Source organism: Suncus etruscus, chromosome 11, assembly GCF_024139225.1.
Source record: "Suncus etruscus isolate mSunEtr1 chromosome 11, mSunEtr1.pri.cur, whole genome shotgun sequence".
Lineage (NCBI taxonomy): Eukaryota > Metazoa > Chordata > Mammalia > Eulipotyphla > Soricidae > Suncus > Suncus etruscus.
The window spans coordinates 53,981,710-53,998,937 of record NC_064858.1 but is presented as its reverse complement, the minus strand read 5'-3'; the positions used below and the strand labels follow the sequence as shown (position 1 = coordinate 53,998,937).

Genomic DNA, 17,228 nt, shown 5'->3' with positions numbered 1-17,228 from the left:
GGCTGCCTGCACAGAGCTGGGCTCAGACAAGCTCAGAGTCCGCTGACAGTCTCCATGAGAGCCTTCTGTGAGCTGGGGAGACAGACCATGGCGTGCTGTGGGCTGTGGGCAACGGGGTTGGGGGGGGGCAGGCGCAGCAGGCAGGCACCCCCAGTGCCCATAGTCCTGAGAACTCTGGGCCTCATCCAGCCAAGAAAACCAAGAATGCTTGAGAGCTGGGGAGGATCATGCCCTCCTCCAGGAAGCCCAACCTGTCCTGTCTGTCTCCCTGATGGAGACAGAGCTTCTGCTCTGCCCCTTCCTACCTTCCATCGCAGTTTCTCCACATCTTTCTCCCTCTGTTCCCATCCGTGTATCTGGGGAGGGGTGCCCTGTTGCACACACTCTGGACAGATGGATCAAGTGCTTCCCTTCTCCCCCAGCTCCCCAGGGTGGGGGAAGTGTTCTAGCAGCCTTAGAGTGTTGGGGTGCAGGCTCACACCTCCATACGGGTACCGTATAACAGGCATCAGCCTTTCTGTTTTAAAGCAGATCGACCCATCTGAGCAAAAGACTCTGGCCAACCTGCCGTGGATTGTGGAGCCGGGGCAAGACAATAAGAGGGGCATTAATACCAAGTATGAAACCACGATTTTCTGATCCTCGCCGGCCCGTCTTCGTGGTGCCTTGCACGCCCACAGTCCTGGGCAGGCTTTCCTGGGTGCCTCCGCTCCCGCTGGCCCAGGAGGGACCCTGCTCTCTGTTGGGGTGGCCTTCTCACAGTCCACAGGCCGCCAACCGCTCCTGGGAAGTTCTTGCTCCCCTTCCCCGCCCCCTCCCCACGGCAAGAAGCATCACCCCTGTGGGACACGAGGTGATGTTTGTTTTATTTTATTTTTTATGGACTCTCCCAGCCTCCTCTCCTTGCCACTATCCCCAAGGTCTAGCTAACGACTCTGCCCCAGTACCACTCACTCCACTGTATTTGGGGTACCTTTAAAAATAACAACACTAAAGTGCAGGGGATCTCTAATACTGCCTAGAAGTCTAAAAGCAATCTTGGGTTTATTTTTTTCACTGTCCGCAGTTTTAAAGGTAGATTCAGAACAGAACTACCCCCACAAAGCTGTAAAATCATCCTCTTGCTGAGTATGATTCCATGCAAAAGGACAGAGAATTAAAACACAGTCCTAACCCTGTGGTAGCCAGGCAATCCTGCCTCCCAATTTCTATATTTGTGGATTTTATATGTCATCAGTTAACCTTTACAGATAGGGATTGACTCAAAAGTGGAGAATGATTTAAAACAATTTATTATATGCACAGAAAAAAATTGTCTTGTACTAAACATTTTTCTTAAAAAGTTTCATTCATGCATTGATAGGCAAAGTAAGTTCATTGTGAAGGTTGTTTATGGTTTCATTTCAAATAACTAAATTTTTACTATCAAGAGGACTGGCTTTGCCATGGAGCGCTTGCACTGGATTCTGGGGCTCAGCCCAGTGCTGGGTTCTGGGGCTCAGCCCCCACCTAACTCGGGCAAACCAAGTGCTGAGGGGCCCAGGCCGCCAAGATTGGTGGTTTAATCTTCACAGCATTTTAAAGAACATGTTAAAAAATAAATAAATTTAGGGCTTCTTGCTGTCAAGATTTCTGCCATGGAAACCTTGTTTGAGAAAGATGTTCATAAAACTATTGTAAAAACTTTTGTAGAAAAAATAAATATAAAAAAGATGAAATTCCAAAGTAATAAAATTTTCTTGAAACAAACACAAATACATAAATGTTTGCTTACTATTTGATTACATAAAATTTACATTTCTTTAAGGTATTTTAATTTTTTAATGTCTCTGTGGAGTATTTGTATGATACCATAATGTATATTTATGTAGAATCAAATTATATAAACAGTACCAATATCATTATAGAGAAAAATTAACATTTTAATGTATATTGTGAATCATTTTGAAGTTCATTATAACTATATTGATAAATTGTGGGATTGTCTTAATGTTTTTTTAATTAACCAGTATTATTTTAAACCTAACTGGGGCGATCAGTTACGTTCATCAGTTGGTGAGTTTGGAAGGATAACTAAATTTTATCTCAAACTGACAAATGTATATGGATTTAGTTCAGTGTTAAAGAATTTTAATACAATATTAAATTACTTGAACTGAATAGTTCCTTGTATATATTTTGCCTATTCACTGTTGATATGTATGTAGTAAACTGAGAGTAAACACTACAATATGGTACCCAAAGGAAATTGTATAGGAGCAAAGTGAAAAGGAGCTTTGCTGAAACAGAAACAAAATGTGTAAATATGCTTGGGCTTCCAGTTATAAATTTTGTAATTTTTGTCATTATTTATATCCTATTAAAAAAAGCACACAAAATAAAACATAAATTGTACAGCCACTGGTGCTTGGATGGTCTCTGAGTACCTTCCCTCCCATTCAGGACACCTTCTTAATACCCACACCTGAAGGAATTTTTCAGTTAGCAAAATAACAAAATTTGCTCACTTATAAGTTGAGTCAGTGTGAGAAAGATTCACCAACCTCTAAAGCCATCTTGATACTTTCCAAAGTCCCTAGACTGTCTTTGTTTAAATACTCAAGTGGGGGCCAGAGAGAGAGAGAGAGCAAAAGGTAAGGCATAAGGCCTTGCATGCAACAACCCCAGTTTGAATTCCTGGCACTGCATAGCACTAAGAGGTGTGACCCAGCTCATATCCCAAATTAAAGTGGACTATAAGAAACAGAAATTTCTAAAAGAGAAAGAACCATGAGGGATTGGAGAGCTAGTACATTAGGTAAAGTGCTTGTCTTGCACACTGCAAACCCAGGTTCAATCCCTGAAACCACATGATTTCTCCAAGTATTGCCAGGAGTGATCCCTGAGCACAGAACAAAAATGAGAGAGAGAGAGAGAGAGAGAGAGAGAGAGAGAGAGAGAGAGAGAGAGAGAGAGAGAGAGAGGTTTCTCTCAGCCTGACCTGACAGTAAAACACCGTAGAGCTGGTGGCTGGATCAAAAAATGAACTTCTTTTTTTAAATGAACTTCTTATGGATCTGGAGGCTATAAAATGCAAGGTCTTGACCAACCTTGTAGTGTCATTTTGAGGTATTCCATAAAGGCAGCTGTTCTGTTGCTCTGTGCTACATGACCTCTACTTTATTGGGGTGCAGGGGGCAGCAAAATCTCTAGAGTCTCCTCCAAGAAGGGTACCAATCCCTTCATCAGGTCCCTACCCTCATTTAATTATATCATAAAGCCCCTGCCTACAAATTCCATCATCTAGAAGAATTAGAGCTTCGATTGGATGGGCCTGAGCAATGGGCCTGAGTGTATATACAACAGCCTTGAATACAGCTGACCCAGATTCAATCTCCAGCATTCCATAAGGTATCCAGACCTCAAGAGCAATTCCTGAGTGCAAAGCCAAGAGTAAGCACTGCTAGGTTTGGCCCCCAAGCAAGCAAAGAGCTTCAATAAAGGAATTTTTAGGAGCCATAATCATTCTATGACTCTGTTCCTACTCCTGAAACATGGTGCTTGCTGCATGGGGAGTGATCATGGAGTGTGATAGACACATGGAATACTGAAGATGCACAACCAATATCCAAGGTCTTCAGGAAACTCTCCCTCTGTCCTGGGGAGTCAAAGTCTGTCACGTCTCAAAACACCTGCCCAAGCAATCTCAGGGTGACTCATTCTGAACAAGAGCAGAGGCCCAAAGCCTTGAATCCTTGGGAGAATGAACCTTATGAAAACTATGCAGAATTAGTTCATTAATAAATCATAAAATGATTTTTTTTCTTGAGATGTACCAGCGTATTGAAATATGTGGGAATATTCTGCTTGCAGCTAATGTTAGGATAGGATGGTACAGAAAAACCTGCATACTTAAACCAGTCTGAGATAGAAGAGAATTTCATAGGCAGAAAGATTTCTGATTTCTGAAAGAAAGGCCAAGACTGGGATTTCATGTGATGTTTGGGCATCTTTAGGTCATCTAAAAGTCAAAAGAACCCTCTTCTGTGTCAGTATCCCAGCACATTCTGATCCAGGTAACTTCATCAGAGTTATAATGTCAGCTCTGGAATAGAGAAGGTGGAGACAACTAATCAACAACTTGGGGGCTGTCGCACCACAGTGGCCTGATAGGGAGCCAAGAGTAGCCTCTGAGCCCAAGCAGCTCTGGCCCAAATACCCAAATACAAAGAGAACATCCTGTATCTGCTTCCGAAAAGGCAGAGGACGAGGAGCCATGGGTACAGTCTCCACCAGTACTTCTCCATCTTTGCATCTTTGCCCAGCTGTATTGCCCCTTTCGATCTTGGTTTCCTTCCAGGGTCTCATGCTGCTTGTTGGCTCCATAATCCAAGGCCCCTACTTATGCAGTTTTCATCTGTAGTCCCCTTGGAAAAGGCCCTGGGAGAGCAGAGCCAGGAAAGCCAATCCAAGATCCAAGAAGTCTTTGCAGCTAATCTCTCCCACTTTTTTCTTTAAGAGGGGGTCACAGACATACTTTCTTTCACTCTGCTATAGTGCCTATTCAAGGAAGGAATGCTCTAGTGGCAGTGCTCGGGGCTGTGCTAATTATAGTGTTTGCACACTGTCTGGTGGGAGTGCTCTGTGAGGCATCTGAGGTGCTCACACATGCACTCAACTGGGGGTACCACACTTGGCTGAGCTGTTTCCCCTGCTTTGCTCATAGAGCACTGTTGGATCACACACCCCCAGCAATGGTGCTCATGCTGGAGAGGCACACTTCCCCCCAATAGCAGAGCCACTGGGACCACCCTCAGAACATGTGAGCAGCATCTGGGATCATACTCAGGCCTCAGGCACACCAAGCAGGTGGCTTGGCTCCTCAGATATCCCACAAGGCACCTGCAACTAATTTTTTTAAAAAGGAAATTTAGCACCTTGGTACTGGAATTGCCGGGGGGACTGGCACCTTGGATACTAATATCATTAAAAAAGGACTTCAGTGACTCTATTTGAATTTTTCTTATTATACTCTGATGAATTTGGGAGAATGAACTGTATGAAAATTATGCAGAATTAGTTCATTAATAAGTCATAAAATAATTTTTTTTCTTGAGATGTACCAGCTTTCTTATTGAAATATGTGGGAATATTCTGCTTGCAGCTAATGTTGGGATAGGATGGCGCAGAAGACAGACTTTAATAAAGAACACATAGCCAATTTCTCAGAAATCAATAAAAAATCACCCTCAGACCACCGAGTAACATTGCCCCTAAGCTATTTCTGAAAAGAAATGAGAATTTTATGTGTGTCAGCCTCTGGAGTTTTCTTCCAGAGAACAGGAATCAAATGACCATGTTTTTTAAAATATATGGAATAAAGCCTTTTATTTTTAGAGACATTATTAACTTATTTTTTTTTTTTTGGTTTTTGGGCCACACCCGGTGACACTCAGGGGTTACTCCTGGCTATGCGCTCAGAAGTCGCTCCTGGCTTGGGGGACCATATGGGACGCCGGGGGATCGAACCGCGGTCCGTCTCCTAGGCTAGCGCAGGTAAGGCAGGCACCTTACCTCGAGCGCCACCGCCCGGCCCCTTAACTTATTTTTTTAAACCTTCCAAACTTTTTATTATGTGAATATAAATATACATACATTTTTATTACTAAAAAGGGCTATATCATTAAACATTTGTTTCAGCAACATGTCTTTTCCAAAACTGTACAAAACTGGACAGTTACATAGTGGTATAAATACTACATATATATATACATATATATATCTTAATAAATACCTGATACACGGTTCACTTTTTTAAGTTGCACCATTCTTTCTTTCTTACCTAATTTTCTATAGTTGGGATTAGAGCTTTTCTCTTTTTCCTACACAAATTTTCTTTCTAATTATAAACCATGTCCTAGTCGATCAACATTTTATTTTATTTATTGAAGCCATTGATATTTATAAAGTCCTTCATAGTTGGATTTCAGGCATATAGTGATAATGAATCAGGGCCATTCCCACCACCAGTGTCGAAGTCCCTCCATGAATGTTCCCTAAGTACATCCCCGGCACCCCAGCCTGCCAGTGTAACAGGCCCATTTTAAGTTTCTATTATTAAAAGTTTGGGTCTCTTGATCCTATAGTTGTTGACTTTGGCTTGGATATTTAGTTCTGTCCTTTTTTAACTCCACCAATGCTCCTGAGACTACTTGGCCCCTGGCCCCCATCCTTTTTATTTTTCCCTTAATTTTATAGAAAAAAGCAGAAATATGAGGTAAAACGAAGTAATTCATGTCCCAAGGTTCTATGAAAAAGTTGGGATCCTCCTATATATACTATTCACTATTACCTGTGAAAATAATGCCCTCTGGTATAATAGCATTTTCTTCGAGCAAAATCAGGAGGCTGGTGAGCCTGGGCCAGTGTCAGCCTGTGAATGCTCAACAGGTCTACCTCACACTTCGGTGTCCACGCCTTCTCACTTGCAGCCCGTGAGATTATTTGTCCCTCTCTACATCCACTCCTCACAGTGCCTATCTGTCCCTTATGCATGTGTCTGACTCATGTTTATCCCTCATTGAGTCTGTGCACTTGAACCCAAGCCTCCATCTGCCCATCCACAGTCTCTCCAAAAACCTAATCCAAATCAGGCAGAAAATTTGCTTCTGAGGCCTCTTTCCCACCAAGTCCTCTGTGAGATTTCATTAGTACTCAAGAGCTCAAACTTCTTCTAGGGTCATTAACGAACCGAAGACCCCAGTGCCTGCCTGGGAATGCCAGTTTCACTGAACTAACTTCATCCCACTTCCAGCTCACAATGTTCAGGGTGATGCTAACCAGCTTAGAGATGCCGATGTTCATCCACCCTGACACACAGCATCATGTGTGTAACCCAGACAAAGCAGAGCCCCAAATCAGTCATCAAATCATTTCTGGTGTTTTTCCCGACCCTGGAGAGGTTTTGTAAAACCATGCAGGCACTTTACTTCCAAGAGAAGCAAAAGACTGGTGTGAAGCTTCCCCTCAGCATCAGGCTGAGAGATTCTCAGTTTAAAAGCTTCCCATGGGGTCCCTGGCTGCAGGTTGCAGCCCCACAACTGGGATTTTCTCAGGGCCACACTTGATAGGGCAGCATGGCTGGCACCATGGCTGGGGTAGAGCAGCTCCAAGTCTTTCCCTGGAGCAAACAGCCACCTCTGTGTCTGCAGTATGCCAGGCCTAAGCATGCTAGGCAGGAGTTGGCAGCCTGCACCAAGGCAATGAAAGCTGATGTGCCACACTACTCCACAAACCCATCCTCAAGGTGTCACGAACCAAAATCAGGCATCATCACAGCTGCTCCCAGAAAGAGAAAGACATGTGCAGGTGGTTCAGGGCTGCATGACCAGGTTAGTCAAGGAAAGAGCAGCATCAGGTGTTTTTGTTTGTTTGTTTGCTTTTGTTTTTTGACATTTAAGAGGCTGATTTCTCCCAACTTTCAAAAAAATGCCTAGTACAGTTAGTCATAAATTTGCCTTGCACAATGGTTCGATCCTCAGCATTCCATATAAAATAGAAAGGCCCAGGACTGGACTGAGCTGGACCTCAAAGTGGATCTATTTCAAGGGTATGGAGCAAATGCCTTGTATGTAAGAGGCCCTATGTTTGATCCTCAGTACCACAAGCAGCGCCCCTGAAGCACCATCTAGGTGCCTCACATTATGGGCCCAGCACAAGGTCCAAGCACCAAACTGTCAGTGGTCCCTGAGCACCCAAGCACTGCTAAGGAACCCCATCCCCTCCCCCAAAAACAAAGAAGAGAGGGTAGAGCTAGCTCATCGGGCTAAAGTGCATGCTTTTCTACAAAGTTCCAATACCACAAGGGACCCTGGACACAGCCACTTCAATTGATTAAAAAAAAAAAAAAAAAAAAAAGGACTCAAGGACCCCACACTACCCTGGCAACAGAAAACCCATTAGCCTCTGCCCACAATCACCACAGTCACTTCCTGGAAGAAGCTCCAAAAGAAAATAATCAATGCTGATACTTCCTAGGTATTTTAGTATTTTAGTCCTGGCTGATACTTCTGTGGCATTCTCAGAAAGGGGGTGAGGGGGGGGAGAGATAGTCATAGGGTGCTTGCCTTGCATGCCGCTGACCTTGGGGTCAATCTCCAGGATCCCATATGATCTCCCAAGTATCACCTGAAGTGATTCTGAAGTGCTGAGCCAAGAGTACTGCTGGGTGAGCACTTCTGGGTGTGGCTCCATCAAAAATTTTTTAAAAGGGGAAGAGACAAGATTACTCTTTCTGCATGAACTAGCCTATACCCTCCAATAGAGACTTAACCTTATCAAAATTTGTTTCAGATGTATAGATCCTATACTTCAAAATCCTATACACTTCAAAATTTCATGGTAGTGTCAGCCCAGTAGTATCATAGGAAATTTGATGCGAAAGTTACATAGTAAACTACCAAGCTCAGTGAACCTGAAGAATAACACAGAAGACTCAACTACCACAGCCTTGTAAATTCAGACAATGACTTTAGAAATACTATGGACAGATGAAAGAATGGTTTCAACCTTTTATAAGGTTTGATCATTTCATTTGCCTTTGTGTTGTTACAAGTAATGTGAAGTAGATTTGTGCCTGCATGGAGGCAGGCTCTGGTGGTGGGTGAGAAATTGGGGACACCAGTGAAGGGAAGGTCAACTGGTGGTGGGTTTGAACACTTTATGCCAGGGGTCTCAAACTCAATGTACTTGGGGGCCACAGGAGGTAAAGTCGGGGTGATCCTTGAGTGCAAAGTCAGTAGTAAGCCTTGAACATTGGGGGTGTGTGACCCAAACAACTAAAACAAAAAAAGATTCCTCTAGGGCAGGGCCACAAAATGTTGTACGGATGGCCGCAAACAGCCCACGAGTTTGAGACCCCTGCTTTATGCCTAAATGAATGTATTATGAACAACTTGTGTGGTTCAACACAAGTTTGTTGTTCAACACAAGCTGTGGTGTGGTAACAAAGATTGGAGGTGGGGTGGGGAAGTCCTGAAGAATCCATGAATTCCATTTCTCTCCAGTAGGAGAAAGGTGGGTACAGAACCTTTTTCCTCATTTGCTAACACCTAACCACAGAGAGGACACCTTGTTAGCTAGTCTTCATTCTCCTCTAACAACAAAAATGTCTTGATTGCCACATCACATAGTAGATACTCAAAGCACATAGCAAGCAAAATTCCCTCATAAGTCAGGTCACCCAGGTACTTAAAAGCACATAATAGTACCTAGGTGACCTAACCATGGGGAATTTTGTCCAAGATCACAGTGTGCTAAAGAAAGATACACTCTACTTACCATGCTGATCTGCAATTTTCCATCTTTGCTAGACCTTTTCAGTCTCCTATATTGGTCTGCCACCTCACCAACCTACAGACATGGCAATACTGTGCTTCTAGTTGCTCGACCCACAGAGGTAGGAGTTTAAATCAGTTGTTTCCTCACTCCTATGGTTTATTAACGTTTTTTTTAAATACCCAGAATCTAACTTGCCCCAACTTTACTGCTGGACGCTGGTCTGGCACTAGTTCACATGAAAATGCCTTTTTTTCTCAAACGTCAGTCTCCTTCTACTGCCTCCCTGGCTTGATCCCCTTTCAATTGATTCCTATTGTCAAAGTGAAGTAAAGCTTAAGTCAAATCACTCCACTGCAGCACTGGGTTGTAACTCGAAGTTCTAACAGTGTTGGCTACTCCTCAAAGGGTCTCCTTAGTGCTGGTGACCTCTCCAATGATACTCACTCAGTCTTCCCCAACATGATAAACAGGTCAATCTGTTCCACTCAGAGAGGCTCTGCCCTGAAACCCACTTTCCAAAGTCTATACTAAACTCTCACTTGACAATTCTACAAGCTGGCTTTCCCCCTCATCTTTCAGGTATAAACTCAAGTGGTATCTTCTCAGAAAGCAGAACCTTCTAAAATGAAAACTTTCACTCTCTCCATGGATACATACCAACCAATACCTACTTGAGATTGTACCACCCATCTACCTCGGCATAGGCCCCTAATGCTAGGAAAGTACACTGATGAGCTCACCTACGATGACCACAAAGATGGCAGGTACATGGTAAATAGCTATAAGAATTTACTGAAGGTGTAAACAAGTCTATCGAAGGAGTAAGTGAATTCTCTTTATATCAGATCTTCTCTACCTCAGCCGTACTGGGCAGCAATCACCAGACATCCTGGGGTTCAGAATATTTGGAGTGAATCAACTTCATACAAAATTAGACAAAACTTTAGTGGAAAGGTTAATGGCTTGGTTTGAAGAATACTTCATGTTTCTTGTAATCAATCAATAAAGCATAAATAAAAAAATGAAACAATGAGACTTTTTAAAAATATCTTTAAATTTTTAATTTTATAAAAATTTTCATTCATGTTTGAAAATGTAAAAACATAAAAAATCATGTAATTTGCATCATAAATAATATGAAACCAACAGTTCTCAAAACACATAAAATACATACAATGCGTGAGGGCTTAGTATAAACAAAAAACAATGCAATATCCAATATAAAAGCAAGCAAGGAAAACTCTTAAAAGGCGCTCATCTGCCATCCAAAACAAGTCCTAGAGCTGGCTTCTCTTCTTTCACCCTGTCTTTCTCCCCATTCTTATTTTTAATTTGCCTTTTTGGGGGAACGGGAGGAGTGTTAAGAGCCTTATTGGCAACAAGCTGGCAGGTTGGCAGGTTGTGGAGTCATGTCCTCAAAGCTGCTGTCTTCTTTCTAATTTACATTTATGACAAAGGCCAATCAAGTTTGTGAAAGCTGATGTCTAATGTTGCATTTTAACAACCAAGTGGTGTCTAATTCTGGAGTCACTGATTCCTACTCTACCTTATATGTGAGCTGAGCTCTAAAAATTACATAACAGTCAAACTATGAGTTCGATACTCAGAGCAGAACATAAACATTCACAGAAGTCTTTTTATAAAAATTAAGATTTTCACATTTTCTTAAATCACAGTAAACCTGTAAACAAAAACAAAATTTTTTTAAAAGCTCCTTAACAGGGCCAGAGAGATAGCACAGCAGTAGGGCATTTGCCTTTCATGCAGCCGATTCAGAACAGATAGTGTTCGAATCCTGGCATCCCATATGTTTCCCCAAGCCTGCCAGGAGTGATTTCTGAGCTCAAAGCCAAGAGTGACCCCTGAGCACTGCCAGGTATGACCACCCTCCCCCCAAAAAACAACCCCTTTTCCCTTCCTCACTCTACTTATGGTTTCTTCAAATGCTAAACGTATCTAAAATATATCCAGAGTGGTCTACATCCCCCTAACTACTGCACATCTATTCATATGCACTTATACTAGAAACTGGTCCATTATTTATATACTGTGAACATTAATACCAATTTGATTTGGTTCCTACTGCAAAACACTTTTGAATTTTTGCTTTTTATATGAGAACTACACATATTACTAAATTAGCTTTATTTCTTTAACAATATATTTATGGAAAATGCTTATAGATATATATTTCAACTACATATAAATGCCTAATTAGGTAAGAAAAAGCCAGCTTTCTGTCTCACTCGCTCACTCACAAACAACCCACATGTGAGTTAATAATGATGTGGAGTTTCCCCTACCAAATGCTATCTTTCCTGATAATCCTTAGTGGAAAGGAAAGAGGGAGGAGAGTGAGCTAAGGGGCAGTGGAGAGAAAGAATGAAGATGGCACCTTCTAGAGTCACATTGACTGTTGAAAATCGGAACATATTTTCTTGAAATTCACTATAACATTGGCAATGTTAAATTTAAATAAAGTAATAAAAATTTTATTTTGTCTTAGGATATTCTATTGTTAAAACTTATTACTGGTGGGGCTGAAGTGGCAGCACAGCAGAAGGGTGTTTGCCTTGCATGCGGCTGACCCAGGATGGACCTGGGTTCGATCCCCGGCATCCCATATGGTCTCCCGAGCCAGGAGCGATTTCTGAGCACAGAACCATGAGTAACCCCTGAGTGCTGCCAGGTGTAGCCCCCCCAAAAAAACAAACAGATAAACAACTTATTACTGGAGCATTTGTGAGGAGAGGAGCAGAAAAGAAAAGAGCAGGGAGGGGAGGAGAGAAAAGGGAGGAAATGGTACGAAAAGGGAAGGGAGGGGAAGAATAGAAAGGAAAGGAAGGAAGAGAAAAAGGAAGAAAAAAGTAAAGATTAAGGAGGATCAAGTTCAGGGCAAGTCAAATAATTCAATAGAGTACATGCTTCATATAAGTGAGGCCCTGAGTTTGATCCCTGGCACCTAAAAAAGAAAGCTTGGAGGTCTGGTGTAAAAAAAGCAGACCAGAATAATGCCCAACTGAGATACCAATAACTAAAGTCAGCTATAACAGAGGGCTGCCATCAGCTCATGAAAAAAGAGCATAGCAACAGAACTGACTTTCTCTTACCCACGTTTTGCTAGAAAGAACTTCTAAAATCTAAATCCTCTTACAGATTGAGAGTAAATGATGCAAAATGTAAACACAAAGAGAAACCTTAAATACACTGCACAAATGCAAATTTAAGGAGTATAACTAAGCTCTAAGATTGTATCTGGGAGGGGTGGCGCAAGAGGTAAGACATTTTGCCTTGCACATGGCTAACCTAGGATGGACCACAGTTTGATACCCCGGCCAGGAGCGATTTCTGAGCACAAAGCCAGGAATAACCCCTGAGCATCACCTGGTATAGCCTAAAAACCAAAAAAAAAAAAAAAAGATTGTATCAGGGAAAACTATCTACACATTGGATGAGTGTGGATCCAAAAGCAGGTCACCCCTCGCCTGAGGCACAGTCTGCATGATGACAAGAAATGAAATACAAATTCCCAGAAGATCATTCTCATTAATATGTCAACCAATCTGAATGTATCAAGAGAGAAGGCTACCAACAATATTACTAAGTATATATTTACATTTTTCATTTTCGGGACAAATGGTTAACAATAATAATGAAGATTATTAAAAACAAGATTAACACTATGTTCATTTGAGGAAAATCGACATTAATATTACCCAATCACAAACACTTTTGTAATAAATGCAATACTGTAGACAATTCACAGCTTCATAGAAAGTTGAAACAACAGTTGCATTGGAATTTTCCCCCTAATTTAAAAGAGTTCAACCAACATCAATGCTTAACTTTTTACTCCAAAATCTGTAAAATATATAAAATTCCAAGATTGTCCACAGTCACATATGTTTTGAAGTCAGGGGACACATGAATTTTCTTCAGATTGGTTCCATTTGTGTAGAAGGTCTGTAAGGATTCCCCAGTGATAACATTCCACCACTGTTCAGAGAAAAATTAAATTCTGATTAGATTGGCCATTATACTGAGTGGAAAATTATTATGCAGCCAGATCCTTGGCTCAATCACCTCCCCACTCTGAAACTAACCTAGGAAGCAGTTTAAGGTTTATGCTAATATAGTATGGATCAACCTAGTCAGCCTTTCGCAATTATCCTGAAGGGCCTCAGAGAGACCCTTCACTACTTCTTAGCAGGCCAGAGCTAAGCTACCTCTGTCCATCAGCACCTTTGCAGCACTGAGCCATCTTCCTGTTAACATGGCTTTCTCAGTGAGCAGACAGAAGATTAACCCTCTCTCCTTTCAAAATACCCTTTCAGGAAGAGCAGAGTAGAAGTGCCCAGGAAGCACATCACCCCAGGTGAGCACACAATGCCCCAGGTGAGCAGACCCTGCCCTAAAGAGTGGAGCCTGCTCCCTCGTCACCAGTGTCTGCACCAAAGCACATTGCCCTAAGTGAGCAAACCCCACCCTGGAGAGCCATAGGAGCACAGCCACTCTGCTGCACAGCTATAAACTTCTCCTAGTCAATGAACATCTGCACAACACATAGAAAACAGCATATTACATGTGACAATGGGGTAACAATGCAGACCTCCACCATGCTTAGAGAATGAAGATGATAGCTCTGATGACTGGAAAAGTACCAACCACTGTTTTGCCTCTCAGATAAGAACTTTAGAGAAGAAATATGGAGAATCCTCATAGAACTCAAAGAAAGCATGGAATAAACTGAACAAATCACAAATACAATCAAGAGGATATAAAAGTAGAAATGAGAAAACATTCAATTGAAATAACAGGACTGAAAAACTTGGTAGATGAAATGAAAAAGCTCACTGGAAAGCCTCTCCAACAGAGTAACATTGACTCAGGACAGAGTCAGTGAGCTGGAAGATGAGAGATGCATAACAATTCCATACAACAGAAGAGATTGGAAGAGACTTAGAAAAACAATGAGATAATGGAAAAAATCCTCAAAGAATGTGAACAGATGAAAATAGAAGTCTTTGATAAACTCAACAGAAACAACATAAAAAATCATTAGAGTCCCAGAGACACAGGAAGAAAATTCCCATGAAGAATCAACAGTCACGGATATCATTGAAGAGAAATTTCTGGAGCTAAGGAGTAGTACATGCAAATAAATTCTACATGCCAGCTAAAAGAGATCCAAGGTAAAGCACCCCAAGACATATCCTAGTCACAATGATGAATCCCACAGATAGGAATGAAATACTGAAGGCAGCAAGATCAAAAAAAAAAATTACATTCAGCATCCTTAAGATTTCCAGCAGATTTGTCACAAGAAACCCTCAATGCCAGAAGGCAGTAGTGGAATATAGAGAAAAAAAACTCAACTAAATTAATACTTTGCCAAGAGTATTTCACCCAGCCAGACAGGTTTGAAGGAAGGAAACACAGCTTCATGGATAAACAGCAGTTCAGGAACTTTCCAGACTCAGAACAACCCAAATGGCAAAATGAAAGATCTACTTTAAGACAGACCAACAGTAACACCAAACTCCTACTAAAAGATGACACTAAATACCATAACAGGTATTTTCTCAAAGTCAATGGACTAAATGAACAATTAAGTGGATCAAACACCACTGAAATTTATTTGGAACAATAAATGGCCAAGAATAGCTAAAATAGGAAAGAGAATATGAGAGACATTTCTTTCCCCAACTTTAAGTTGTACTACAAAGCAAGTCATGAAAACAGCATAGTATTGAAATAAAGACAGACCATTAGGTCAACTGAATAGACTTGAGTACTCAAGAGAATGACTCCCAGATATACAATTAATTTATCTTTGATAAAGGGAAAAATGCAAAAAGGAGCAAGTAAAGCCTCTGCAGCAAGTGGTGTTAAGACACCTGGTCAACCACATGCAAAAAAAGCAAACTCAGACCTCTAACATCATGCACAAAGGTCAAATAAAACTGGATTAAAGATCTTCATATCAGATCCAAAACTATAAAGTACATAGAAGAAAACGTAGGCTTTATGACATTTATGACACTTTATGACATTGAAACTAAAGGCATCTTCAAGGAGGAAAACCACTGTCCAAACAAGTGGAAGCAGAGATAAACAAATGGGACTACATTAAACTAAGAAGCTTCTGCACTTCAAAGGAAACAGTAACTAAGATACAAAGGCTACCCACAGAATGGGAAAACTATTCACCCAATACCCATCATATAAGGAACTAATATCTAATATTATATCTAAGATATTATATCTAAGATATGACAAAACTAACAAGAAAAAACATAACCTCGTCAAAAAATGGAGAGAGAAAGTGAATAGACATTTCCTAAATACAGGTGGCCGAAAGGCACATGAAAAAAACGCTCCACATTACTAATCATTATTTTTGAAGCAAATCAAAACAACAATGAGGTACCATCTCATACCACAGACACTGGCACACATCACAAAGAACAAGAACAATAAGTGGTGGCATGGATATGGGGATAAAAGAACTTTCATTCACTGCTAGTGGGAATGCTGTGTAGTGCATTTTTCTGGGAAACAATATGAAGATTCTTCAAAAAACTGGAAACTGGGCACACATATGAGCCAACAACAGCACTGCTAGGGATATACCAAATTAAAAAAAATACAATACGCATACACATACACTCCTATGTTCATTACAGCACAAATATTTACAATAGCAAGAACCTGGAAACAACCCAGGTGGCCAACAACAGAGGAGTGGCTAAAGAAATTGTGGTACATACACACAATGAAATACTATGCAGACATCAGAAAAAAGGATGTCATGAAATTTTCCTATACGTGGATGGACATGAAGACTGTTATGCTGAATTAAATGAGTCAGAGGGAGAGAGAGATGCAAAATAGTCTCACTAATCTATGGGATTTAAAAAAAAAAAAAGACAGTATGGTAAGAATATACAGAGACAACAGAGATAGACAATCGACAGAAAGACCAGCCATGGCTCGCCCAGACGCCATTTTCAGGGAGGGACTTCAGAGCATAAAAACCGGCTAACCTTTGCAAAAGCTGGCTCCCTGTGTGTGACACCAGGCGGGGAAAATCCGCAAAAGTACACCGGCCCAGTGGGGCTCAGCTGTGAAAGACTGTGAGTGTGACCTGTCTATGTCTGTCTACTGTCCTCTTGCGTGAAACTCTTGCGAGTGGGGCAAAAAGAGCCTCCAGAAACCTCGCTCGCCCAGACGCCATTTTCAGGGAGGGACTTCAGAGCATAAAAACCGGCTAACCTTTGCAAAAGCTGGCTCCCTGTGTGTGACACCAGGCGGGGAAAATCCGCGAAAGTACACCGGCCCAGTGGGGCTCAGCTGTGAAAGACTGTGAGTGTGACCTGTCTATGTCTGTCTACTGTCCTCTTGCGTGAAACTCTTGCGAGTGGGGCAAAAAGAGGCTCAGAGGAGCACAGACGCTCCGCTTCGCTACGCGGCCGTGCACTCTTTCTAAGGAAAGAACTCCATTGCAACAAGAAGGAAAAATCACACTAAGAACGGCGCTATATCACAGAAGCAAACATTTCTCTCTGGACTGTCTTCTCTGTTGCATGCTCGGGCCTAAGATTTGACCCAGTGTGAGGCTTCATACACGGAGGACTCCCCTCCCTTAGAGGCAAGTCAGCCCATCCAGAAAGGGAGGAGCCAGAGGAGTGTGCTGCCTACATCATATAGACAATGAATACCACCACAACACGTAGAAAAACCCACAATACAAGTGTGACAATGGGGAAACAACGCAGGCCAGCATCAGACATAGAGAATGAAGATGACAATTCTGAGGACCAGATAATGACTGAACAACTAATCAACCTCTCAGATAAGGACTTTAGACTAGCAATATGGAAGGTGCTCAACAGACTCCAAGAAACCAT

General features: G+C 41.8%; 2 protein-coding genes across 2 annotated transcripts in view; one reads left to right on the top strand and one right to left on the bottom strand.

Moving 5' to 3' along the window:
- Positions 1-2,400, top strand: part of ANKS1B (ankyrin repeat and sterile alpha motif domain containing 1B) — a 1,587,094-nt gene extending 1,584,694 nt beyond the window's left edge. The window contains 1 exon segment of the mRNA XM_049782864.1: positions 532-2,400. Coding sequence (XP_049638821.1) covers positions 532-639 — 108 coding nt within the window. The 3' untranslated portion in view covers positions 640-2,400.
- Positions 2,401-12,717: 10,317 nt separating this feature from the next.
- APAF1 (apoptotic peptidase activating factor 1) overlaps positions 12,718-17,228 on the bottom strand; it is a 129,550-nt gene continuing 125,039 nt past the window's right edge. Inside the window, exon 27 of the mRNA XM_049782865.1 lies at positions 12,718-13,314. Coding sequence (XP_049638822.1) covers positions 13,168-13,314 — 147 coding nt within the window. The 3' untranslated portion in view covers positions 12,718-13,167. The remainder of the gene's footprint in view (positions 13,315-17,228) is intronic.